We start from the raw sequence: 26,064 nt of genomic DNA, 5'->3' as shown, positions 1-26,064 counted from the left end.
CTCTATCTCTATCTCTATCTCTATCTCTATCTCTATCTCTTTCACTCCTAATCCCTTCTTGCGTCCCTCCCAGTGCCTCTAATTAACTGCACCTTTCAAATTGATATGTAAATCTTAGAAAAGTAGTATAGGGGCCGTGGCTGTGGTGCAGTGGGTTAAAGCCCTGTCCTGAAATGCCGCCGGCAACCCACATGGGCGCTGGTTTGAGACCCGGCTGCTCCACTTCCAATCCAGCTCTCTGTTATGGCCTTGGATAGCAGGAGAAGATAGTCCAAGCCCTTGGCCACCTGTACCCGCATGGGAGACATGGAGCAAGCTCCTAGCTCCTGGCTCCGCATTGGTGCAGCTCTGGCCGTTGGGGCCAGTTGGGGAGGGAGTAATCGGATGGAACTCTCTCTCTCTCTCTCTCTCTCTCTCTCTGTCTCTCTCTCACTCTGCCTCTCCTCGATCTGTGTAACACTAGCTTTCAAATAAATAAATACACATTTACAAAGAAGAAAATATATCGTAGTGGAGAATGGGACGGGGAATGGCAGATGAATGAAGAGAAGGGTTGGAAGGGTTGTATTCCATACCTCAAAAGCTTCTTTGGAGAATATGTAAATAATTGCAAAATGAAAAAAAGTGAAAATGTGCCTTTATAAGGGCTCCAAAAAAGAAACACAACAACCTACTTTCAGCCATCAGTCTCTCCAGCATTCTTCTTTGTGTTCCTTGAAGAACTCCAAGGCACCTAGAAGCACATCATGGCAACCAAGTTCCACAAGGCAGATGAAAGCCGTATCCTTCACATGCATCTTCCCCTGGTAGTGTAATCAAGTGGCTAAAGGCCCAGAGGCTGTCAGGGCGTGAGACCACACCCTAAGGCCCCTAATCCCATGAAGGGCTGGAAGCTGATGGGTGGGTCCTGTAGCAGCTCCAGGGTGTGGCGTGCAGTGTGGACTAGAAAAGGTGCGGGGAGAGGACCGGCCGGGTGAACCTTGGAGGACAGTCTGAGAGACGGAAGCATCTTGCTGCCTTGTGACAGTGGCTCCTGGAGACATGATGGCTGCTTCACCTCTCAAGGAAGGTGAGTTCCACTTGAATGACTTGCACAAACTCCCACTTGCACATTCTAACTCCGATGGGGATGATGCTCATTGTGGTGTTTGTCTCCCAGGGAAATCACCAGCCTCCCCTCAGAAAGAGCTCCAGCTGCAAAGTGATTTGGCTTCGGGGCCGACCCATCTGGCTCCCAGTGGAGGAGCTTCTCTGAGCTGCAGCTGGAAGAGACCTTATGGCATTGGGGCCGGTCTGCAGAATACGGGCAACACCTGCTACCTGAATGCAGCCCTGCAGTGTCTCACGTATACCCCACCCCTCGCCAACTATATGCTGTCCCAGGTGCATTCTCAAAGCTGCCGTCGCGCGGATCGCTGCATTCTGTGTGCCGTGGAAACTCACTTTCTCGGGGCCCTCCACAGTCCTGGGGACGTGATCCAGCCCTGTCAAGTGCTGGCTGCTGGCTTCCACACAAACAGGCAGGAAGACGCCCACGAATTTCTGATGTTTGCTCTGGATGTCCTGAAGGCAGCAGGTCTGCCTGGGCTCATGAACGCGGTGGCTCCCCAAGAGGACAAAGCTCCATCCCAGCAGCTATTTGGAGGACACTGGAGGTCTCAAATCCAATGTCTCCAGTGCCAAGGCATCTCAGACACCTTGGACCCTTACCTGGAGATCGCGTTGGATATCCAGACAGCCGACAGTGTGGAGCAAGCTTTGCAGCACTTGGTGCAACCTGAAGAGCTGGATGGAGAAAACGCCTATCACTGTGCTACCTGCCTAAAGAAGACAGCTGCTTCCAAGACACTCACCTTGCAATCGGCTGGCGACGTGCTTCTCTTGGTATTGAAACGGTTTTCTGCTTTCACGGGTGAGAAACTCGGTGGACAAGTGCACTATCCCGAGTGCCTGGACATGAGACCTTACATGTCTCAGCAGAACGGGAGGCCACTGCACTATGTGCTCTATGCGGTTCTCGTCCATGTTGGCCGCAGGTGTCAATCAGGACACTACTTCTGCTATGTCAAAGCTGGCACTGGCCACTGGTATAAAATGGATGATGCTAAGGTAACTGCCTGTGACATCACTTGTGTCCTGAATCAAAGGGCCTACGTGCTGTTTTATGTGCGGAAGAGTGGATTTGGAGGAGAACATGGGACAGTGTCTCCAGGCAGGGGACCATCCGACTTTGAGGCTGACAACACACACGGCCAGCACACACCAGGAGAGCTGGAAAGGCCTTCCCCTAGTGAAGCTGCAGAGTCCGAGGAGCACTTGGAGCAAACAACTCAGGAATTCACCTTCGATCAGTGGCAATCCCTCCGAGCCCAGAACCGACCAACAAGCGCACTCAGCCTCAGGACAGTGGAGCCCACGCTGCCTGGCAATGCGATCGTCATTCACCAGGCAAGATCTGCCGCAGGGATGAGGAAGCACCATCCTGACCAGGAAAGGTCCCTGCTGCACGGGGCTGCTGGGCACATCACTGAGCAGGTTGCCATGAATCCTGGCAACCTCCCTCGTCCGGGAGGAAGGAGCAAACCCCCCAAGAGGAAGAACAAACATGCCAAGAGGCCTCTGTTGTTGCTGTTCCGGTGATGTTAGTGAAAGAGTACGTCCCGGTTATGAGGTTGGGTGACAGTGCACGAGTTCCGTGTTTGGAGTTGCAAGTGCAAAGGGTTTGTCCTTCTTAACTGTCCTAGGGGGGAATTGGAATCTTAGGTTGGAACCAAATGGATATGTCTCCTGCATTTGCAAGGGCTGAGACACTGTGTTTTGTGTGAGGCCACAAGGTTGGATAGAGATGTGAGCTTTACCGCGTGTCACTAAGCAATTGTTGAGATTGCAGGCACAGAACTCTGTGCTTCATGAAGGCATTCTGATGCCGCTGAGAAAGATGGGGAGTACCGGCCTCCTTCTCGTTGGGCTACAAACCACAATGCTTCATGCTTTCCTCTCCATCACCTCTCATGGAAGTCTGGTGACACATTTCTCTAAGTCAATAGCCAGGGCGAACCGAACCTCATGGCCCTCTCTCTTACCACAAGGTATGGCCTCAGGTTGTCACAGTCCCTGGCAGTTTCGTTTGACCTCCTAGGAGCCTCTGGAAATCAACCGTTGTCTTTAAGCATCAACATTGTGTGGTCATCCCATGCTACTGAACAGGAGCCCTTAATCCTCCAGAATTGCCACTGTTTGTGTTTGTTAAATTCACAACTGAAATCACAGTGTACTAACCTCCACACATGACCTCTGTCCTTAATGAATTGCATTATGAGAGTTAACTGTGAAATGTGTTTTCAAACAGGTGTGTGTGAGTGTGTGGGGGTGTGTGTGTGTGTGTGTGTGTGCCATGTTTGAAATAAAGGAAACCATTACAAACTGTAAACCTAAAACCAGGAAATTAAAGTATGCCTTTCTAAGGGTTTACCCAATAAAGAAACCTATTTTCAACGATGAGTCTTTCCAGCGTTCTTCTTTGTTTCATTTCAGAAATGGAAGCACGTATCAACACATCACGGAGGGGCCAGCACCATGGCATAGCAGGTAAAGCTGCCACCTGCCGTGCTGGGATCCCATATGGGCACTGGTTCGAGAGCCAGCTGCTTGACTTCCGATCCAGCTCTCTGTTATGGCCTGGAAAAGCAGGACAAGGTGGCTGACAACCTTGGGCCTCTGTACCTGCAGGGGAGACCTGGAAGAAGCTCCTGGCTCAAGGATGTGGATAGGCACAGCTCGCCTGTCGTGGCACTTTCGGGAGTGAGCCAGCGGAAGGATGACCTCTCTTCCTGACTCTCTCCCTCTATGTATATCTACATTTCAAATTCATAGATAAATCATTTAAAAAATAGTATAATGAGAGGTCCGTGCTGCGGCTTAATAGGCTAATCTTCTGCCTAAGGCGCCATCACCCTAGGTTCTAGTGCTGGTCGGTTGCTGGATTCTGTCCCAATTGCTCCTCTTCCAGAACAACTCTCTGCTGTGACCTGGGAGTGCAGTGGAGGATGGCCCAAGTGTTTGGGCCCCTGCACCCGAATGGGAGACTAGGAGAAGCACCTGGCTCCTGGCTTTGGATCAGCATAGTGCACTGGCCGCAGTGGCCATTGGGGCATGAACCAACAGAAGAGGAAGACCTTTCTCTACATTTCTCTCTGTCACTGTCCACTCTGTCTTTCAAAAAATATATATATAGCCCTGGGCAAGATGGCAGAATAGGAAGGGAGCACACTGGTAGTCTGAGAAGAGACTGTTTAATAAAAGTAGAGATGTTGCAGGTTCAAGGAAGAGTAGTGGAAGAAACAGCAGAGGAAACTCTTCCAGAACTAGTTATTCACAGTGGACCTGCGTGGAGAGCATTGGAGCTTGTAGTTCTGGACACCAGGGCAGAATCAACACACCAGTGCTGGAACGCGAGGTAAGCCGAACCTCAATAGCCTGAGACACCAGCAGGCAAGTGGAAAGAGGAGACTAGAGGGAACAAGGCTTGAAACTCCATGGGGAAAAGTTCACCAGGCTAACTAGAAGAGAGAGGAAAAAAAAGGGACTGATACAGACACGAGTTTCTCTCTCTCCGCTCACCTCTCATAGGTGAACAAGACAAGGAGCAGGCACCATTTTGCACATATGTCATAAGCGGGGCAACCTCAGGTCTGCACCTGCCTTCAGCCAAGCAGAAAAACCTGACTCTGGGTGGGGGGTGAAATAGCAAGAGATTAGGACCTAGTGAATGTGTGGTGCTAATGAACTGAGACTGTGAAAAAAGAGATGGTGGGGGAGAGAACTCATGGAATTCACGTGAGTACTCTCCAGAGCCGCTACAATTCGGTAACCTTGGCAACCCAGTGGGAGACTGCAGGAGAATTTGAGCCCACACTGAGGGCAGCACAGATTCCCTGTGCGGTCCTTGGGAAAGAGCTTCCAATCTCTGGCTCCTGTGGGTGTATCTTTCGCCTGCTAACTACCTTCGATTCCACTCAGCTGTGCAGAATTGCTTCCCTTTTGAATCAAAAAAAAAAAAGAGAGAGAGAGAGAGATCTACCACACCTAACCTGCGATTGTCACCTTTTGCACACCTTTAATCCTGAGGAACCAAACAGAGCTATCTGGCCACACCCAGCTCAAGCCTCTAAGGCTCCATCAAAAGCAGAAGTCCACTTAATACAGTCATAGTATCACAAGAAAAAACACCACATCTAGGGAAGAAGAATCCTAAGGATATCTCCACAATGCCAAGCAACAAACACTGAAACTGAGGAAACAAGAACAAGGAAGACATTTTAACAACCCCAAATGAACAAGACACTCCAAGCCAAGATTATGAAGATGATGAGATGGAGGCCGGCGCCGTGGCTCACTAGGCTAATCCTCCACCTTGCGGCGCCGGCACACCGGGTTCTAGTCCCAGTCAGGGCACCGATCCTGTCCCGGTTGCCCCTCTTCCAGGCCAGCTTTCTGCTGTGGCCAGGGAGTGCAGTGGAGGATGGCCCAAATGCTTGTGCCCTGCACCCCATGGGAGACCAGGATAAGCCCCTGGCTCCTGCCATCGGATCAGCGTGGTGTGCCGGCCGCAGCACGCCTACCGCGGCAGCCATTGGAGGGTGAACCAACAGCAAAAGGAAGACATTTCTCTCTGTCTCTCTCTCACTGTCCACTCTGCCTGTCAAAAAAAAAAAGGAAAAAAAAGGAAAAAAAAGGAAGATGATAAGATGGAAGAAATGCAAGATACGGATTTCAAAAAATTTATAAGAACAATTAGTAGTTTTCAAAAACAAATGCTTGAGCTACAGAACTCCTTACTGGGCAGGATAGAAAATCTCCTTCAAGAAAATGAAATCTTAAGGAGGAATCAAAATGAAATGCAGAAACTGGTAGAACAGTAAAGTGTGATAGTGAAATCAAAATGAGATAAAGAACTCAATAGATCAAATGGCAAACACATTAGAGAGCCTAAAAAACAGAGTCAGTAAAACAGAAGAGAGAATATCAGACTTAGAAGACAGAGCACAGCAAAGTATACAGTCAAACCAAAGAAAAGAAGAGGAAATTAGAAATCTAAAAAATATTGTTGGGAATCTACAGGATGCTATTTAAAAACCCAATATTCGAGTTCTAGAAGTTCCTGAAGGCATGGAGAGAGAGAAAGGATTAGAAGGCCTTTTTAGTGAGATACTTGCAGAGAACTTTCTGTGTTTGGAGAAGGACAGAGATATCCTAGTACAGGTAGCTCATAGATTCTCTCAATAGACGCAGAGAAAGCATTTGATAAAATACAATACCCTTTTATGATGAAAACTCTAAGCAAACTGGGTATGGAAGGAACATTCCTCAATACAATCAAAGCAATTTATGAAAAACCCACGGCCAACATCCTATTGAATGGGGGAAGTTGGAAGCATTTCCGCTGAGATCTGGTACCAGACAGGGATGCCCACTCTCACCACCGCTATTCAATATAGTTCTGGAACTTTTAGCCAGAGCTATTAGGCAAGACAAAGAAATTAAAGGGAAACAAATTGGGAAGGAAGAACTCAAACTATCCCTCTTTGCAGATGATATGATTCTTTATTTAGGGGACCCAAAGAACTCTACTAAGAGACTACAGGAACTCATAGAAGAGTTTGGCAAAGTAGCAGAATATAAAATCAATGCAGCAAAATCAACAGCCTTTGTATACACAGGCAATGCCACGGCTGAGGAAGAACTTCTAAGATCAATCCCATTCACAATAGCTACAAAAACAATCAAATACCTTGGAATAAATTTAACCAAGGACGTTAAAGATCTCTACGATGAAAACTACAAAAGCTTAGAGAAAGAAATAGAAGAAGATACCAAAAAATGGAGAAATCTTCCATGCTCAGGGATTGGAAGAATCAATATCATCAAAATGTCTACTCTCCCAAAAGCAATTTATACATTCAATGCAATACCAATCAAGATACCGAAGACATTCTTCTCAGATCTGGAAAAAATGATGCTGAAATTCATATGGAGACACAGAAGACCTCGAATAGCCAAAGCAATCTTGTACAACAAAAACAAAGCCGGAGGCATCACAATCCCAGATTTCAGGGCATACTACAGGGCAGTTGTTATCAAAACAGCATGGTACTCGTACAGAAACAGATGGATAGACCAATGGAACAGAATAGAAACACCAGAAATCAATCCAAACATCTACAGCCAACTTATATTTGATCAAAGATCCAAAACTAATCCCTGGAATAAGGACAGCCTATTATAAATGGTGCTGGGAAAATTGGATTTCCACATGCAGAAGCTTGAAGCAAGACCCATACCTTTGACCTTACACAAAAATTCACTCAACATGGATTAAAGACTTAAATATATGACCCGAAACCATCAAATTATTAGAGAGCATTGGAGAAACCCTGCAAGATATAGGTACAGGCAAAGACTTCCTGGAAAAGACCCCAGGAGCACAGGCAGTCAAAACCAAAATTAACTATTGGGATTGCATCAAATTGAGAAGTTTCTGTACTTCAAAAGAAACAGTCAGGAAAGTGAAGAGGCAACCGACAGAATGGGAAAAAATATTTGCAAACTATACTACAGATAAAGGGTTGATAACCAGAATCTACCAAGAAATCAAGAAACTCCACAACAACAGAACAAACAACCCACTGAAGAGATGGGCCAAGGACCTCAACAGACATTTTTCAAAAGAGGAAATCCAAATGGCCAACAGACACATGAAAAAATGTTCAAGATCACTAGAAATCAGAGAAATGCTAATCAAAACCACAATGAGGTTTCACCTCACCCCGGTGAGAATGGCTCACATTCAGAAATCTACCAACAATAGATGCTGGAGAGGATGTGGGGAAAAAGGGACACTAAACCACTGTTGGTGGGAACGCAAACTGGTTAAGCCACTATGGAAGTCTGTCTGGAGATTCCTCAGAAACCTGAACATAACCCTACCATACAACCCAGCCATCCCACTCCTTGGAATTTACCCAAAGGAAATTAATTTGGCTAATAAAAAAGCCATCTGCACACTAATGTTTATTGCAGCCCAATTTACAATAGCTAAGACCTGGAACCAACCCAAATGCCCATCAACAGTAGACTGGATAAAGAAATTATGGGCCATGTACTCTATAGAATACTATACAGCAGTAAAAAAACAATGAAACCCAGTCATTTGCAACAAGATGGAGGGATCTGGAAAACATCATGCTGAGTGAATTAAGCCAGTCCCAAAGAGAAAAATATCATTTGTTTTCCCTGATCGGCGACAACTGAGCACCAAAGGGGAAACCTGTGGAAGTGAAATGGACACTATAAGAAACAATGACCTGATCAGCTCTTGTCCTGACTCTAGATGTACAATGTAACACTTTATCCTTTTTAGTATTTGTTGTTGTTGTTGTTGTTCTAGTACGAGTGGTTGAACTCTGTAATTAACAGACAATTATTCTTAGGTGTTTAAATTTTAACTGAAAAGTGATCCCTGTTAAATTTCAGAGTGGAAAAAGAGAGGGAGGAGATGTACAATTTGGGACATGCACAATCAGACTTGCCCCAAATGATGGAGTTAGAAATGTGCCAGGGGATTCCAATACAATCCCATCAAGGTGGCATGTACCAATGCCATCTCACTAGTCCAAGTGATCAATTTCAGTTCACAATTGATGGCTCTGATAGGTCAAAGAGTCTAGGGATCACACAAACAAGACAAGTGTCTGCTAATACTAACTGATAGAATCAAAAAGGGAGAGAAAGATCCAACATGGGAAGTGGGATACACAGCCGACTCATAGAATGGCAGACGTCCTAAACAACACTCTGACCTCAGAATCAGCCCTTAAGGCATTCGGATCTGGCTGAAGAGCCCATGAGAGTATTGTAGGCATGGAAAGCCAAGATACTATGAAAGAAAAAAAAAGAAGAAGACCTAAATGAAAGATCTCTGTGAGTGAGATCCCAGTGGGAAGAACGGGGCCATCAAAGAAGGAGGTACCTTTCTCTGAAGGGAGGAGAGAACTTCCACTTTGACTATGACCCTATCGGAATAAGATCAAAGTCAGCGAACTCTAAAGGCTTCCATAGCCCTGGCAACTCATGACTAGAGCCTAGGGAGATTACTGATGCCATGAACAGGAGTGTCAAATTGTTAAGTCAGCAACAGGAGTCACTGTGTACTTACATCCCATGTGGGATCTGTCCTTAATGTGTTGTCTAATGTGCAGTGATGCTATAACTAGTACTGAAACAGTATTTTTACACTTTGTGTTTCTGCGTGGGTACAAACTGATGAGATCTTTACTAATTATATACTGAATCGATCTTCTGTATACAAACATAATTGGAAATGAAAAAAAAACCTGGTGTTAATTGGAAATGGCATAGAAAATTAATTAATTTTTAAAAAAATATTATGTAGGATATCTGTCTTTAATGTGCTGTACACTCTTATTTAATGCTATAACTAGTTCTCCAACAGTATTTTTTTTTCACTTTGTGTTGCTATATGGGGGCAGACTGTTGAAATCGTTACCTAATTTATACTAAACTAATCTTCTGTATATAAAGAGAATTGAAAATGAATCATGATGTGATTGGAAGGGGAGAGGGAGCGGGAAAGGGGAGGGTTGTGGGTGGGAGGGAAGTTTTGGGAGGGGGAAGCAATTGTAACCCATAAGCTGTACTTTGGAAATTTATATTCATTAAATAAAAGTTTAATAAAAAAAAGAAGAGATGAAAAAGGGAATGTAACAACTGACACCACAGAAATAAAAAGAGTCCTCAGAAATTACAGCAAAGTGTAGTATGCCAACAAACAGGGAAATCTGTCAGAAATGGATAGATTCCTGGACACATCCAACCTACCTAAATTGAGCCAGGAAGACATAGAAAAGTTAAAAAGAACCTTAACCGAGTCAGAAACTGAATCAGTAATAAAGGCCCTCCCAACAAAGAAAAGCCCAGGACCAGATGGATTCACTGCTGAATTCTACCAGATATTTAAAAAGAACTAACTCCAATCCTTCTCAAACTATTCAAAAACAATTGAAAGAGATGGAATCCTCCCAAATTCTTTGTATGAAGCCAACAACACCTTAATTCCTAAATCTGAAAAATATGTAGCACAGAAAGAGAATTACAGACCAATTTCCCTGATGAACACAGATACAAAAATCCTCAATAAAATTCTGGCCAACAGAATACAACAACACATCAGAAAGATCATCCACCCAGACCATGTTTGTAGAAGGTTTACCATTCAGAAATCAATCAATGTGATACACCACATTAACAAACTGCAGAAGAAAAACCATATGATTCTCTCAATAGATGCAAAGAAAGCATTTGATAAAGTACAACACCCTTTTATGAAAACGCTAAGCCAATAGGACATAGAACATCCCTCAACACAATCAAGGCAATTTATGAAAAACCCATGGCCAGCATCTTATTGAATGGGGAAATATTTCTACTGAGATCTGGTACCAGACAGGGATGCCAACTCTCACCACTGCTATTCAATATAGTACTGGAAGTTTTAGTTAGAGCCATTAGGCAAGGAAAAGAAATTAAAGGGAAACAAATTGGGAAGGAAGAACTCAAACTATCCCTCTTTGCAGATGATATGATTCTTTATTTAGGGGATCCAAAGAACACTACTCAGAGACTATTGGAACTCATAGAAGAGTAGTAGGATATAAAATCAATGCACAAAAATCAACAGCCTTTGTATACACAGGCAATACCATGTATGAGAAAGAAATTCTAAGATTAATCCCATTCACAATAGCTACAAAAACAATCAATACCATGGAATAATCTTAATCAAGGATTAATAGACATTTTTGAAAAGAGGAAATGTATGTACTCTATAGAATACACCAGTTTAAAAAAAAGAAATCTTGTCATTTGCAACAAAATGGAGGAATCTGGAAAACATCATGCTGAGTGAAATAAGCCAGTCCCAAAGGGACAAATATAATATGTTCTCCCTGATCGCGACAACTAACTGAGCACCTAAAAGGAAACCTGTTGAAGTGAAATGGACACTATGAGAAACAATGACTTGATCAGCCCTTATCCTGACTGTTGAGGAACAGTTTACTATTTTATTCCTCTTAGTATTTTTTTTTTTGTTCTACTTAATACCACTGGTTGAACTCTTTAGTTAACACACAATTATTCTTAGGTGTTTAAATTTAACTGAAAAGTGATCCCTGTCAAATAAAAGAGTGGGAATAAGAGAGGGAGGACATGTACAGCTTGGCACATGCTCAATCAGACTTACCCCTAAAGGCAGATTTAGAAAGATGCCAGGGGATTCCAATGCAATCTCATCAAGGTGGCATGTACCAATGCCATCTCACTAGTCAAAGTGACCAGTTTCAGTTCATAATTGATCATAATGATAGGATTAAGTGTCAAAGGGATCCCACAAACAAGACTAGTGTCTGCTAATAATAACTGATAGAATTAAAAAGGAGAGAACAATCCAACATGGGAAACAGGATACACAGCAGACTCATAGAATGGCAGGTGTCCTAAACAGCACTCTGGCCTCAGAATCAGCCCTTAAGGCATTCAATCAGGCTAAAAACCCCATGATTGTACTTCAGGCATGGAAAGCCAAGACACTCTGGCAAAAAAATGACCCAAATGAATGATCTCTGTGTATGAGATCCCAGCGGAAAGAATGGGCCATCAAAGAAGGAGGTACCTTTCTCTGAAGGGAGGAGAGAACTTGTTGTAGGAAAAGATATAATATAATATAATATAATATAATATAATATAATATAATATAATAACATTAGTATTCCTTTAACATAAAGTAGAAGTGAAAACAAATCAAATAAAATTAGGGAGCAAAACAGATTGAATTTACTCACTTAATAATTACAAAAAGCCATTTGAATCAGGCATTGTGCAACTGACCTTGTAGTGATCAGAAATAAACAAATTGCATAATCAACATGAATTACCTGGGATGTCAACAGTTCATGGTACACAAATATGTAACTTATTTGATGCATAAAAATTAAATTTTTGCAGAATACTTTCAACATTACCATTTCTTTTTTTTTCATTTTCAATTCTCTTTATATACAGAAGATCAGTTTAGTATATATTAGGTAAAGATTTCAACAGTTTGCCCCCATATAGCAACACAAAGTGAAAAAAAATACTGTTGGAGTACTGGTTATAGCATTAAATAAGAGTGTACAGCACATTAAAGACAGAGATCCTACATAATATTTTTTTTCCTACATAATATTTTTTTAAAAATTAATTAATTTTCTATGCCATATAAAGATAATTGGAAATTAAAAAAAACCTGGTGTCAACATTACCATTTCCATGTAATTGTAGACATAATCATAATTTTGTGTCAGACTAAATAATGTAATTTTTCAAAACAGTATTTTTTTCTTTTTTCTTTTTTTAACTTTTATTTAATGAGTATAAATTTCCAAAGTACAGCTTATAGATTACAATAGCTTCCCCCCCATAACTTCCCTCCACCCGCAACCCAAAACAATATTTTGTATGAAGTCAAAAAACACTCTTTATCAGTGTATCAAATTAATGCAGTTTTGAAGGTACTTAAATGACTGACAAATTTTGATGGACAAAAACGGAAAATTTGTCCATTTAAAGATATGTTCACGTGCATGTATGAATCTATGTTTTGGAGTGGTCTGATTCCAAATATATGCTTTCCCCTTCAACCATATTGTTTATAAGCATGCAATCAATTTTAGATTTTTAAAAAATGATGTTTTTCTCTTTGAATTAATATCAAGTTAACATAGAAAAAGTAAATATTGGAAAATTAATGAAGTCAAAATGGTATCTGCAAAGTTTGGAAATGACAGTCACCTAGGCTCAATCAAATTCTAATTAATTCCTCACACAGAAGGGGCCATGAGAGTCAAGAAAACCAAGGCTACCATAGAGAAGCAGAGCATGGGCAGCCAGGAAACTCACACTCAGATCCTCACAGGACTCTGTCAAGTCTTTCCAGCTGTGCTGCTGCCTCCCTGGGAGGTTCCTGGGAAGCTTCTGGAAGACAGCCTTGCTTTGCAGTTCATCATGCCTGCAGAAAAAATTAGCGAGTTTACTTGTGTTCATTTCCTGTCCACCACTACCTCCAATCACATTGAACAGCACCATGGGCTACACTGATTCTGAACTTCTCTTCCAGTCAAGGCTTTCACCTGAACTCAGATTGCCCTGCACATTTCCCACTGCCTACTTTCTAGTAGGTTTCATTGCTTCTCTGCCTGTCATGGTCACATTCCAAGATGTACCCTGCTCCTACAACTTAGTGATTTGTCTGAAACAGGCTGAGTCCCATGATGTGGGACCTGGATGAAGTGGGGTTCTTTCCGTTTCTCTGTAGGCTCTCAGCTACTATCTGGAGGTGGGGATTCATCTCCTCTCTAGGTTTCAGTGCCCAGAATGACTTTCACATGACTTATCTTTGATTCTTTTCCTTCTGTAGCTCCCTCTCCCTAAATGGCCCTGGGTTCTTGGGATCCTGCCATCTCCATGGTATCAGGTTCTCATTTGAGTCCAAGGGCTGTAGAGTCAGGGTCACAACTCTGCACTTGATGGGGCACCTCCTGCTGTTTGCCTGTGACCAAAGGCCCCACAGTTTTTGCACTTCACCTGTGATTAGTAAAGATATTTGTTAGTTGGCTAAGCAGAATTCACAGATATAATGGTTCAAAGATCAGTATAATAACAAATTTTCAATTCTTAGTTTAATGCTAGCTTAGAGTACAAATCTTAACATGTGTCTCATTAATTACATGACATTTCAGATATATGATAATGCCAAAAGTCAGTGTTGGGGAGGCATATTAGATTATAAGACAAGAAATTCTACAGGAGGAGATCAGTCAGTTTTCCCACAAAAGGGCATGGTTAGACATGGGATTTAATGGACTATAAGGGTCTGCCCCACAGACTCTGAATAGAGCAGGTATCTACTGATAATGTCTCAGGTCTAGATAACACAAGATGGAATTGATCCTTTACGTTACAGAGGCAGACTTTTCCACATCCATATCCAGTCTCTGAGCTGGAAGGAGATGTGGTGGAATGAGAAGGCCATACCAAGGTGACCACTGGCAAGTGAGTGTCAGTTACTCAGGAATGGCTTTGAAACCCACCTGGCAACGGAGCCTGCCTGGCAACAGGCTGTGATTGGTTGGGGCATAGACAGCCCCTTGACCAGATTGGCTGGTCTTGGCTATATAAGATGTTGTTCCAACTGTAATAAACGAGTCTGCAGGCTGCTCGCCTCAAGCCTGCTTTCACCCGACTCCTGGGGTCTGTGTGGTGACTCCGCACCTCTTGCCCCCACCACGCTGCTCCTCTCAGAAATGAATCCACTGCAACATTATTGAGAAATCAATGGCAACAAGGAGGATCCCTGATTCCCACCAGATCCTAACCTCTACTTGCCCTGGGAGTCTCCTCCTCTGGTATGTGAGCCCTGAGTCCAGCTGATTTCCTCTGTTGTCTTCTCATGTTCTGAGCTTTAAGGACTCCATGAGTCTGAAGTTGTGGATAAGGACCTGCCATCCACCTCACACTTGGAAGCTCCTGAGTTCAGTTTTATCAGATGTTGATTTTTTTATTTCCTGAATCAATAAAATATAAGTTTTGAAGTTATACACATAAAGAATTCCCTTATGAACCTTCTTTCTCCAATGTTCTGGTAATCACACAACCAGATTATCAAACAATAAAGTTTTCTAAGATATTTTTGAACACACTTAATATTTCAATGTTAAATGACCATGACAAATACTACTCCGTGTTTTTTCTTCTATTTGCTGAATAAAATAACATGAAAAAAGGTGATTGTAAAAATTTAAAAAGAAAAATAATGGAAGGAGGAGTGAGTTTGGTGGTGTTGCAGGAAGGATGCTAGGATGACAAGTATCACTATGTTCCTAAATATGTATATATGAAATTTGTTCACCTTAAAGAAATAAAAAACTAGTCAATTTCCATAACTCATTCATTCATTCACTACCTGATAGAAAGAAGGATAATGGAGATTATGCCCCTAAGAATTTAGAATTTCAGGTATAATTATTATTTGGAAAGGTATTTTATCCCTTTCTGTACAAAAATAAAGGAGAGAATCCTTCCCAGACAATTATTGCCTGATCCCTGCAACTTATTTTCCTTGAGCATTTGTTACAAAACAATTGTGAAAAGAATCTGACCTGGAAAAATTCCCTGGATCATGGCTTTGGATTGTCTCAGCTCCTTCCATTGCAGTCATCTGAGGAGTGAACCAGGAAATGGAAGATCTTTCTCCTACTCTTTCCCTTTCTCTGTCTATAACTACTGCACAAATAAATAAATAAAACATTTTGAAATAAAGTCGGTCTGCTGTCAAGAACATTTTAACAATTACCACTGATAGCACCTAAGATATGTTAATCCTTTGGAAATGTTCATGCCTGCAAGCATTGTGCTTAAACACACACAGAGGACACTCACAAACCTGTTTTCAGCTTTCATTCCTTCCATCATTCTTCCTTGTTTACCTTTGAGAAATCAGAGGCACATATAATCACATCAAGTCAACTAAGTTCCAAACTAGGCGGATGTAAGCCTTAACCTGAAAACTGCATCTTCTCCAGGTGTTGAAAAAAGCAGTGCAGTCATACAGGATATCAGGCAGTAAGACCACACCCTAAGACCCTTAATCTAATTAATGGCTTGTAGTTGATTGGTGGATCTTGTACCTGGTCAAGGGTGTGGTGGGTAGTGTGGAATATAAAGGATGGGTGAGAAAAACAGACGATCATTTGAGGACACTCTCATAGACCATCCAAGGAGAGAAGCCATGTGACAGTGGCTCCTGGAGACATGATGGCTGCTTCACCTCTCAAGGAAGGTGAGTTCCGCTTGAATGTCTTGCAAAACTTCAACTTTCACATTCTCAGATGGGGATGATGCTCAGTGTGGTGTTTGTCTCCCAGGGAAATCACCAGCCTCACCTCAGAAAGAGCTCCAGCTGCAAAGTGATTTGGCTTCGGGGCCAATCCATCTGGCTGCCAGTGGAGGAGCTTCTCTGAGCTGCAGCTGGAAGAGACCTTATGGCATTGGGGCCGGTCTGCAGAATACGGGCAACACCTGCTACCTGAATGCAGCCCTGCAGTGTCTCACGTACACCCCACCCCTCGCCAACTATATGCTGTCCCAGGTGCATTCTCAAAGCTGCCGTCGCGCGGATCGCTGCATTCTGTGTGCCGTGGAAACTCACTTTCTCGGGGCCCTCCACAGTCCTGGGGACGTGATCCAGCCCTGTCAAGTGCTGGCTGCTGGCTTCCACACAAACAGGCAGGAAGACGCCCACGAATTTCTGATGTTTGCTCTGGATGTCCTGAAGGCAGCAGGTCTGCCTGGGCTCATGAACGCGGTGGCTCCCCAAGAGGACAAAGCTCCATCCCAGCAGCTATTTGGAGGACACTGGAGGTCTCAAATCCAATGTCTCCAGTGCCAAGGCACCTCAGACACCTTGGACCCTTACCTGGAGATCGCGTTGGATATCCAGACAGCCGACAGTGTGGAGCAAGCTTTGCAGCACTTGGTGCAACCTGAAGAGCTGGATGGAGAAAACGCCTATCACTGTGCTACCTGCCTAAAGAAGACAGCTGCTTCCAAGACACTCACCTTGCAATCGGCTGGCGATGTGCTTCTCTTTGTATTGAAACGGTTTTCTGATTTCACGGGTAAGAAAATTGTTGGACAAGTGCACTATCCCGAGTGCCTGGACATGAGACCTTACATGTCTCAGCAGAATGGGAGGCCACTGGACTATGTTCTGTATGCGGTTCTCGTCCATGTTGGCCGGAGGTGTCAATCAGGACACTACTTCTGCTATGTCAAAGCTGGCAATGGTCACTGGTATAAAATGGATGATGCTAAGGTAAGAGCCTGTGACATCACTTCTGTCCTGAATCAAAAAGCCTATGTCCTATTTTATGTCCGGAAGAGTGAATTTGAAGGAAAAAATGGGAATGTGTCTCTAGGTAGGGAACCATCACACAAGGAGAGCTTGAAATGTTTTCCAATATTAAAGCTGTATAGTCAGTGGAGCACTTGGAGAAAAAAACTCAGGAAATAACCTTAGATCAGCAGAAATCCCTCCAAGACCAGAACCGACCAAAGAGTGCATTCAGCCTCAGGACAGTGGAGCCCACCCTGCCATGCAATGTGATCTTAATTCACCAGTGAAGATCTACAGAGGGAATGAGGAAGCACCATCCTGAACAGGAAAGGTCCCTGCTGCCCCAGGCATCTGAGCACATCACTGGTCAGGTTACCATAAATCCTAGCAACCTCCCTTGTCCAGGAGGGAGGATTAGACCTCCCAAGAAAAAGAACAACCACGGAATAGTCCTCTGTTGATGTTCAGTTAATTTTATTACAAGAGTATTTTACATGTATGTGGTCGGGTGATAGTGCACAATTTAGTATATGTATTTTCAAGTGCAAAGTGTTTGTACTTATTAACTATCCTAAGTGTTAAATTGAATCTTACATTTGAATAAAATTTATACTCAATATACTTCATAAATGATGAGATCATATTTTTTGTGTGGCCATTATGTTGGATTTAGATGTGAGCTTTAAGCATGTCATTAAGCACTTGTTGAGATTAGAGGCACAGAACCCACTGCTTAATGTTGGAATTTATGCTAAAGCTGAGAAAATATGGGGAATAATGGCCTCCTTCTTGTTTGGCTACAAACGTGTTTTCCTGACCATCACATCTCACTGAGGGCTTTGTGCCAGTTTTTCTTAGTCAATAGAGCAGGGGATCCTCATGGCCTCTCTCTTACCACAGTGTCATTGCCTCAGGTTGTCAAAGGCCCTGGAAGGTTGGTTTGACCCAGGATGAGCTTCTAGAAATTAACCACTGTCTTCAGGTTTCTGCAACATTGTGTGGTCATCTCCATGATACCTAGTGGAAGCCCTTAATCCTCCAGATACACCACACTTTGTCCATGGAGATTCTGGGGCACAGAGACTGATCTCAGCCACCAGAAAAGGATACTGTGAGGACAGGTGCTGCTGTACATGTTATAGCTTTGTCTGAGTCAGTTTAAAGCCAGCAATCCACAATCGGTGCAACTGAGGTGCTAGAATAGCATGAAACCTTCCGAGTCTCAGAATACTTGGGGTCTCTTAGTTGCCATGGAAAGACTGAGGCTGCAATGGAATGCAGGGATACTCCCACCCACCTACATAATCTAAAACATTCAAGCCCCTCCAAAAGTCTGCGGACATCTCCTGCCGGCCTGTGTCTCCCTCCCGGTGGTCAGACTCACTGTGCGCTACATGCCCAGCAAACAAGTACACTACTGGGCAGAGGTAAAGGAACACAGATTTCAGGCCATTGAGTGTCTGGGAAGATCTTATGGAAGACAAAAGAAGAGGTGTAAGTCTTTAAGATTAAGAAGTTAAACTAAAAACCCTTTTCCTGTCCAGCTTCATGGTGCAACAGGTTAAGCTACAGCCTGCCATGCTGCTATCCACTCTGGGCACATATTCGGGTCTTGGCGTCTCCAGTTATTCAGCCAGGGAAGTGTGGGGTCTTAAGAGAACACTGCAGTCCACAGGATCCCAGGAAGCAGGGTGTGACATCCCTGTATTGCTCACAAGAATCAAGAATACAGCTGCGATTGGGAACACAGACTTGACATGGGGTGGGTGTGGATGAGGTGAATAAAAAACAGTCAGTAGGGACCAGCTGTGGGGATTGAAATGCAAGTGGACAGGGCAGCAGGCAGCGACTTGGAGTTTCTTGCATCGCCGCAGCTGTGTGGGGACTGCAAGAATGTGAAGTCCACAGTGATCTCAGTCCAGAGATAGGAAGCACCAGACCACAGAGGCAGAAACTGGGTGGGCAGGAAACACAAAATGCTGACTTTCTAGCAGCCACACCTGCCTCTGGATAGGCTGGGAGCTGTGGACTCAGAAGGACCTGAAATGGACAAGTTCTGCGTGTGGGCAAGGCCTGGCTCCTCACTGGATCCCACGGCCTTGCGGGCCGGTCCTTAAGCTCCCCTGCTCCCTTCTCCAGTCCCCTGCGGTACCAAAATCTCCTCATTCCAGTCCCCAGATCAGGGTGAGTGTCAGTGGGACTGAGCTGCCTCTTCTGCCTGCAGGTTAACAGTGTCAAATACTTGGGGTATAAACTGCTGAGTGCTCAGGCCTCTTACATGGGAGGTCGAGAAGCTCCCTTCCCAATGCCCTGAGAACATGAACTCCATGTGCCTCTGCTGAGCCCCCTGATTCCGGCACAAGCATTTCCACCTCATCACATTAGACAGGGTCAGTGAGGGCCAGGATCAGACTAGGAACACTGCAGATTCCTCAGGGAAGGTGGGTTATCTACAGGGTAACTCCAAGGTGAAAAGCAGAGGCTGGCTTTGCGGAACGTGCACTTTCACACCCCAACCTCAGGACCCAGTCTCCATTTCTAATTCCCACTTGCACATCCATCCTCCCACAAAGTCACGTTGGAAGTGAGGAAGACAGAGCAGCAGGAGTGAGAAGTGAGGGAGGAGGAAGGAAACCTCCTTGAGTTGGAGAGGGACGTTCACTGACACTCGGCCACGCATGCAGGATCAAACTCCCAATTCAGGGCTGCAGTGCTGTCCATTGAGGGGAACCCAAGTGACCTCCATGGCAGATGCCCATGCAGAAGACAGGGCAGAGGCACTGCAGACTGCGGGAGGCTGTGAGCGATAGCACAAGGTCGCTGTCCAGATTCCGCTGAGAAAAGGGCAGAAGACCTAAGTCCTCCTGAGGAGAGGACACAGAATTTAAGTTGACTGCTTACTACAGGAGTCCACGGTCCTGTTCAGAGAATACTGCCCGCCAGTGTTCCCAGAACAAGGAGTCTGGCAGAGGACAGAAGCAATTCTAGATAGCTGTAGAGGGTTTTGCTTTATTTTCATTTTTTCTTTTTTTAAGATAATTCACATCTAGCTCATCTGGCTTATATTTGATGTTGAAACAATTGGGAAATCCATGCTAATGTAACACATATAACTAACTATGCTTTTTTCAGCTTTTGTTGTCACCATTAATACTATGCATTTTAAATAACCTAATTGTGGGTGCTCTGCATGCCTCTTTTCCCCTCTGCATATATTCATATCTGTTGAATGACATTTGCACACAATCACGCTTTTGAAAAAAATTATAGTACAACTGTTTTTATTTGTAAACAGAGAGTGTAAACTCAATTACAGGTGTGTGATAGTAGTGGATGGGAGCAAAGCAGGCTAAGAGAAAACAGGGCAGATTTAAAAAAAAAAAAAAAAAAAAAAAAAAAAAAAAAAAAAAGCATGTCTGTTGTCTAAGGCCCAGGGCCATTCCACCTTCTATTCAGCTTTAATGCCATCCCCCCAATGAGATCCTCATCTTTATGACGTTGAGAAGGTTGCCAGCATTCTAGCTATCAGATCTATATATTTTTTATCCAGAAGCAAGAGGAAGGGTAAAAATAAAAAGTGCAGCTTCCAGCTGTACACCAAAAAGTTGACAGAAATTTTTTTTAGGAACCGGGTTAGTAGGGAATTCACCTTTTTTTTGAGCCCTTATGTATTTTCTGGTATATTAATATTAAGCATTGGGGCCAGTGCTGTGGCACAATGGGTTAACACCCTGGCCTGAAGCGCCAGCATCCCATAAGGGCGCCGGTTCAAGACCCATCTGCTCCACTTCCAATCTAGCTCTCTGCTATGGCCTGGGAAAGCAGTAGAAGATGGCCCAAGTCCTTGGGCCCCTGCACCCACGTGGGAGACCTGCAAGAAGCTCCTGGCCCCTGGCTCCACATCAGCACAGCTCCGGCCATTCCAGTCATCTAGGGAGTGAACCATCGGATAGAAGACCTCTCTCTCTCTCTCTCTCTCTCTCTCTCCCTCTCTGTAACTCTGCCTTTCAAATAAGTAAATAAATCTTTAAATAATAATAAGCATTTCTCTTGTCTTGAATTTTAAAATTTATAAAAAAGGGAAAACATGTCTGCCTAGCACACAGTTTCATTTGCACTCCGAGGACAATACACTAATCTGTGAGACATTTGGAAAACACTGAGAGTCTCAGATCAAGAGTCTCTACTTTCAGAGCATTTCAGACACAATTTTACACTTACTTGAATATTGTCCTGAATATAAAGGTAGCTGAAAGTGTGACCCAAGCTCTGGAATAGCTGATGAAATCTGGAGAGCTGGAAGGATAAAATGTCTATCACTATAGCATTAGTCTAAAGAAGATGCCTGCTTCCAAGACATTGACCTTGCAAACTTTCTCAAAGGTTCCCATCCTTGTATTGAATGGTTCTCAGATGTCATGAGCCATGAAGCTTCATGCAATATCCTGAGTGCCTTGACAAGGTACAGTACTTGTCTTAGCAGAACTGGGGACCACTAGAATACGTCAGTGATGCTCTTGTCTATGTTAGGTTGAGTTGCCACAATGGGCATTACTTGTTATCTAAAAGCTGGGAACCACCATGGTATAAAATAGACAACACTGAGGTAACCACTTGTGAGATTGCTTCCACCCTGAATCAAAGTGTCTATGTCCTCTTTTAGTTCAGAAGAGCGAATTTGATGGGGTAAACAGAAACAAAATAGGTGTGGAACCAAGAGCCTTTCAGGCTGAAGACAAAGACATGGAAGTGCACAAGGAGACCTCAAAATAGATTCCAACATTAATGCTGTAGCATCAGGGGCGCACTTGGAAAAAAAACACTGAAGAGCTCACCTTAGATCAGTGGAAATTTCTCCAAGAACAAAACTGACTAAAATCTGAATTCAACCTAAGAAAAATAGAATTCACCATGTCTTTCAATATAGTCACGATTCACCCATCAAAATACACAGATGGGATGAGAAAAAATAATCCTGAAACAGGAAAGTTTCCTGGTGTACCATTCAGCCAGGGACATAAGAGATCAGGTACTCACGAACACTGGCAAACTCACTTGTCTTAGAAGGAAGGCCAAAGCTACCAAGGGGACTAAGAAGCCAAGAAATAGGTCTCTGGTTATTTTCCAGTAATTTCAGTACTAGAACTGACACAGAAGTATCATTCCCAAATGTCTGCAGTTGAGAATGTAAAATGTATCACCTGGACTTGCTCAGAATTGGGATTCTGTACTTGAGAAGAATTTCTATTTTCTGAATCTTCAGAAATAATGAGGGATTGGCACTGTGGCACAGAGAGTTAAGCTACCACCCTGAAATGCCAGCATCCACTGTGGGTGCAAGTTTGAGTAGCAGCTGCTCCACTTCTGATCCAGCTCTCTGCTATGGCCTGGGAAAGCAGAAGAAGATGGCCTAAGTCCTTGGGACCCTGCACCTGCATGGGAGACCCAGAAAAAGCTCCTGGCTCCTGGCTTCGGATTGGCTTGGGCCATTGCGGCCACTTGGGAAGTGAACCAGCAGATGGAAGACTTCTCTGTCTCTCTGCCTCTGCACCTCTGTAGCTATGCCTTTCAAATAAATAAATAAAACGTAAAAAAAAAAATTGCCATTACTGCCACCACTGTCATAGAAACTTTGTGCTGCCCTACACAATCAGTTACTGAAGATTCCATTCTGAATTACAGAGGCAATGTCCCAGCGGCACAGTTTCATGCTGTCCTCAGGGCTTAGGAGGAGCAGTTGCCCAGCCTGAGTTTCTAAACAGTAACTTTTCATCTTGAGGGTTCAGGGACATCTTGTGACAGACTTGATGACTCAAGAAGGGAGTTGTTGGCCCTCCGGAAACACTAAAAATTATCAGAGAATATTCTGAACCACAGAAATGGCTAAAAAAGGTGGAGAAAGCATCATCACAGCTAGGCGCCTCAGCAGAATCGTCTGTGTTGTCTTAGAGCCTGGAGTCCTCTGTGGCAATCCAGGTGAAAGTGCAATCATCTGGGACTCTGGAAATACGATGGGTCCCTCAGGTGCCATGGAAAACTGCACATTTGAATGAAACGAATCTTTAAGCTACCCGCAGATGCAGACCAAAATGTCTGGAGCCCTTTGGGATGTCCAAGTCCTTCTGCCTGCACGCATCACCCCCTGCTGGTCAAGCTGATTATGGACAACCACTCCACCTCTCACTATAAAATAAATAATTAAATGGGCTTTCTAGACTTTGCAGGATCTCAAATGATTACATGAGAGGTGGGAAATGAGGTGTTAAAGGGTAAAATAACACTGGAAAGTTGGACCACAGAGCAGTGCACCTGAAAATATTGCTGTAGTGATCCCATCCCTTGATATTTTTTCTCACGTTAGCAAGAACATTTGGCCAAAATGCTTATGGCTAGATTTCTATTGAAAAAGAAGTGGTGGAAACTATGTAGATATCAGCTAGTTGTAAAAGGAAGGGAAAAAGTACCCAATGCATCCACGTAAGTAATTAGTAATCTTTTGTGGAAATTAATGAGCTACAAGTGCATGCATCACTATGGAGACATTTCAGGATGACTGACTTATGTCAAAAGGGGACGTGCAGAGCAGCATGGAGCAGTTTGTTGACAAAAGTGCAAATATTTTTTTCTTGTGCAAAATATATATTGCCGAAAACGCTCAAATGCATATGAGATTTCATTTTTAAACATGCGGAAATGGTAAAGAAACAGAAGAGGAAATATTTCACATTAAAATTTATCATGGATGTAAATTAATCTACTGAAATTGAAAACTCAGTTTTACTACTTTTTAATATCCATGTGAACAGAAAATCCAATGAAATATCCCTATAAATACAGGAAAATAATTTTTTATTATAGAAAAGTAAATTGATCTATCTCCTAAGGAAGATACTTTTTACAGATTCCACATTCTATACTTGCAATAAGATATTCAGAAATAGGAAACAAAAACATAGGATAGAACCTAATGGGGCTGGTGCTGTGGCGCAGTGGGTTAACGCCCTGGCCTGAAGCTCCAGCATCCCATATGGGCACCAATTCAAGACCCAGTTGCTCCACTTCCTGTACAGCTCTCTGCTGTGGCCTGGGAAAGCAGTAGAAGATGGTTCAAGTCCTTGGGCCCCTGCACCCGCATGGGAGACACGGAGGAAGCTCCTTGCTCCTGGCTTCGAATCGGCACAGCTCTGCAATTGGCCATTGCAGCCAATTGGATAGTGAATCATTGGATGGAGGACCTCTCTCTCTCTCTCTCTCTCTCTCTGCCTCTCCTCTCTCTGTGTAACTCTGACTTTCAAGTAAAATAAATAAATCTTTAAGAAAAAAAGAACCTCATATATTTCAAGAACAATTTCAGGTACATGAGAATAAACATAAAGACAAAGGAGAAATTCCAAAATATTTAGAAGCTAACTAAATTATGGAATATCAACCACATTTGTCTAAAATATACTTACATTTACAAATCATTTCGATATGAAGTAGAATAAATTAAGTGAAAAAGGAATGTATGTACTCAAGACACACAATAATTTTGGTGTTTTTTTTTTTTTTTTACTTTATACCTAACAACTACATATTTATGCAGTACAATGAGATGTTTCAATAGATGCACACAGCGTGTAGTGCTGAAGTCAGGATAATTAGCATACAATCACTTCCAGCATTTATCATTTCATTATGGTGAGAATATTGAAATACTTTATCAGTGATTTTGAAGCATTCAATGTTGTTAGTGCAACACTCTCAGTGGAACCAGAAATAAACCGGACACAAACCTGCAATGCCTCAGCCCGCAGGGCCCAGGTCCTGGTGCAGGGAGGTCCTGGGAGCCGAGTCCACGCGGCGTCTCTGCCTTCAGCGTGAGGGGCGCAAACCGGGTCAGTCGAAGGACGGATTCAGAGTCCTAATGCACCCAGCTCCCACAGGACCCCTCCCGGGGTCCCGAGCCGACAGGAGCAGGCAGAGCACCAGGGCCGCCCGCTTGAACTGTCTGCAAGCGAGCAGCAGCTCTGCCGTGGACCGAAGCGGCCCGACAACGCCAAGCTTTCAACTCCAGGTAAGTGAAAATCCGTGAGTGGGAGCAGCCCACTGGACTCGCGAGGACACGAAGGTAGACACTGGGGTTCTGCCGGGCAGAGGCTCTCGCAAAGCTGGACGCCCTCCGGGGACCCCATGTCCCTTCCCCGCTGTAGGCCCTATGGATTGGGCAGAGAGGGGCCCAAGCCTCGCCCACACTGGCCCTGACTTTTCTCCTGGACCTGCTTCTCGGGAACGCCGTGCCCAGTCGACCCGGAAGCAGACCTTCCTATCCAGGATGTGAAGGCAAGCATTTCCGGTTCACGCCCCTGCAGCTCGTGTGCGGTAGGCTCTTCAAGCTCAGGCTCCCGGGTATGGGGTGTGGGCATGGCTGCGGCAGGCAAGACCCCCTGCGATCCCCCGAGCTGCCGGTGAGAACCTTGCATTGCTGTGCACAGCCTCGAGGCCCGCTGGTCCACTGCCTGAAGTCGGTCCTGTTCCATTCCTGCTTAAAACCACTATGCCCGCCAGACCTTCCTGCTACTGATGTTTTCATCGTCTCCTCTCCTCACCCCGCCTAAAGTCTTAGTCGGGAGCTGGATCCTCGCGTCCAGGAGCGAGATGGCTGACACTCTGGAAATATGGGTCCTCAGATCTGACACTCTGGCAATATGGTTCCCTCGGAGGCCGTGGAGAGACTGATTCTATATTTGCATGAAAAGAGCCTTTGACCCACCCACAGATGCAGAGCAAACTGTTCTGAGCCCTTTGGACAGTGCAAGTCCTTTTGCCTGCATGCATCACCCACTACTGGTCAGGCTGATTGTGGAAGACCACTCCACCGCTCCCTCTCAGTTCTCTGCTGAGACCACACACACACACACATATCACACACACACCTGGTCAGGCTGATTGTGGAAGACCACTCCACCACTCCCTCTCAGTTCTCTGCTGAGACCACACACACACACACACACACACATCACACATACACCTGGTCAGGCTGATTGTGGAAGACCACTCCACCACTCCCTCTC

At 44.1% G+C, this 26,064-nt stretch overlaps 2 protein-coding genes across 2 annotated transcripts; both read left to right on the top strand.

Moving 5' to 3' along the window:
• Positions 1-1,044: 1,044 nt before the first annotated feature.
• On the top strand, positions 1,045-2,640 carry LOC133755612 (ubiquitin carboxyl-terminal hydrolase 17-like protein 6). Its single transcript, XM_062185685.1, has 2 exons — positions 1,045-1,069; positions 1,160-2,640. The coding sequence occupies exons 1-2, from the start codon at positions 1,045-1,047 to the stop codon at positions 2,638-2,640; spliced, it is 1,506 nt and encodes a 501-aa protein (XP_062041669.1).
• Positions 2,641-15,930: 13,290 nt separating this feature from the next.
• Positions 15,931-25,608, top strand: LOC133755610 (ubiquitin carboxyl-terminal hydrolase 17-like protein 6). Its single transcript, XM_062185684.1, has 4 exons — positions 15,931-15,955; positions 16,041-17,145; positions 24,937-25,067; positions 25,325-25,608. Exons 1-4 carry the CDS (start codon positions 15,931-15,933, stop codon positions 25,606-25,608), a joined length of 1,545 nt encoding a protein of 514 aa, XP_062041668.1.
• Positions 25,609-26,064: the final 456 nt, after the last annotated feature.

This window comes from Lepus europaeus, unplaced genomic scaffold, assembly GCF_033115175.1.
Source record: "Lepus europaeus isolate LE1 unplaced genomic scaffold, mLepTim1.pri SCAFFOLD_623, whole genome shotgun sequence".
In the NCBI taxonomy this organism is placed as follows: Eukaryota; Metazoa; Chordata; class Mammalia; order Lagomorpha; family Leporidae; genus Lepus; species Lepus europaeus.
The sequence above is the reverse complement of the archived record's forward strand: the minus strand, read 5'-3'. Positions and strand labels throughout refer to the sequence as shown.

What these genes read in the sequence shown, in the direction of transcription:
- LOC133755612 (XM_062185685.1), top strand. Translation starts at nt 1,045, where the DNA reads ATGGCTGCTTCACCTCTCAAGGAAG. An exon ending in TGCTTCACCTCTCAAGGAAG is followed by an intron (nt 1,070 to 1,159) that starts GTGAGTTCCACT and finishes TTTGTCTCCCAG; the next exon opens with GGAAATCACCAGCCTCCCCT.
- LOC133755610 (XM_062185684.1), top strand. Translation starts at nt 15,931, where the DNA reads ATGGCTGCTTCACCTCTCAAGGAAG. An exon ending in TGCTTCACCTCTCAAGGAAG is followed by an intron (nt 15,956 to 16,040) that starts GTGAGTTCCGCT and finishes TTTGTCTCCCAG; the next exon opens with GGAAATCACCAGCCTCACCT. An exon ending in CGCCAAGCTTTCAACTCCAG is followed by an intron (nt 25,068 to 25,324) that starts GTAAGTGAAAAT and finishes CTTCCTATCCAG; the next exon opens with GATGTGAAGGCAAGCATTTC.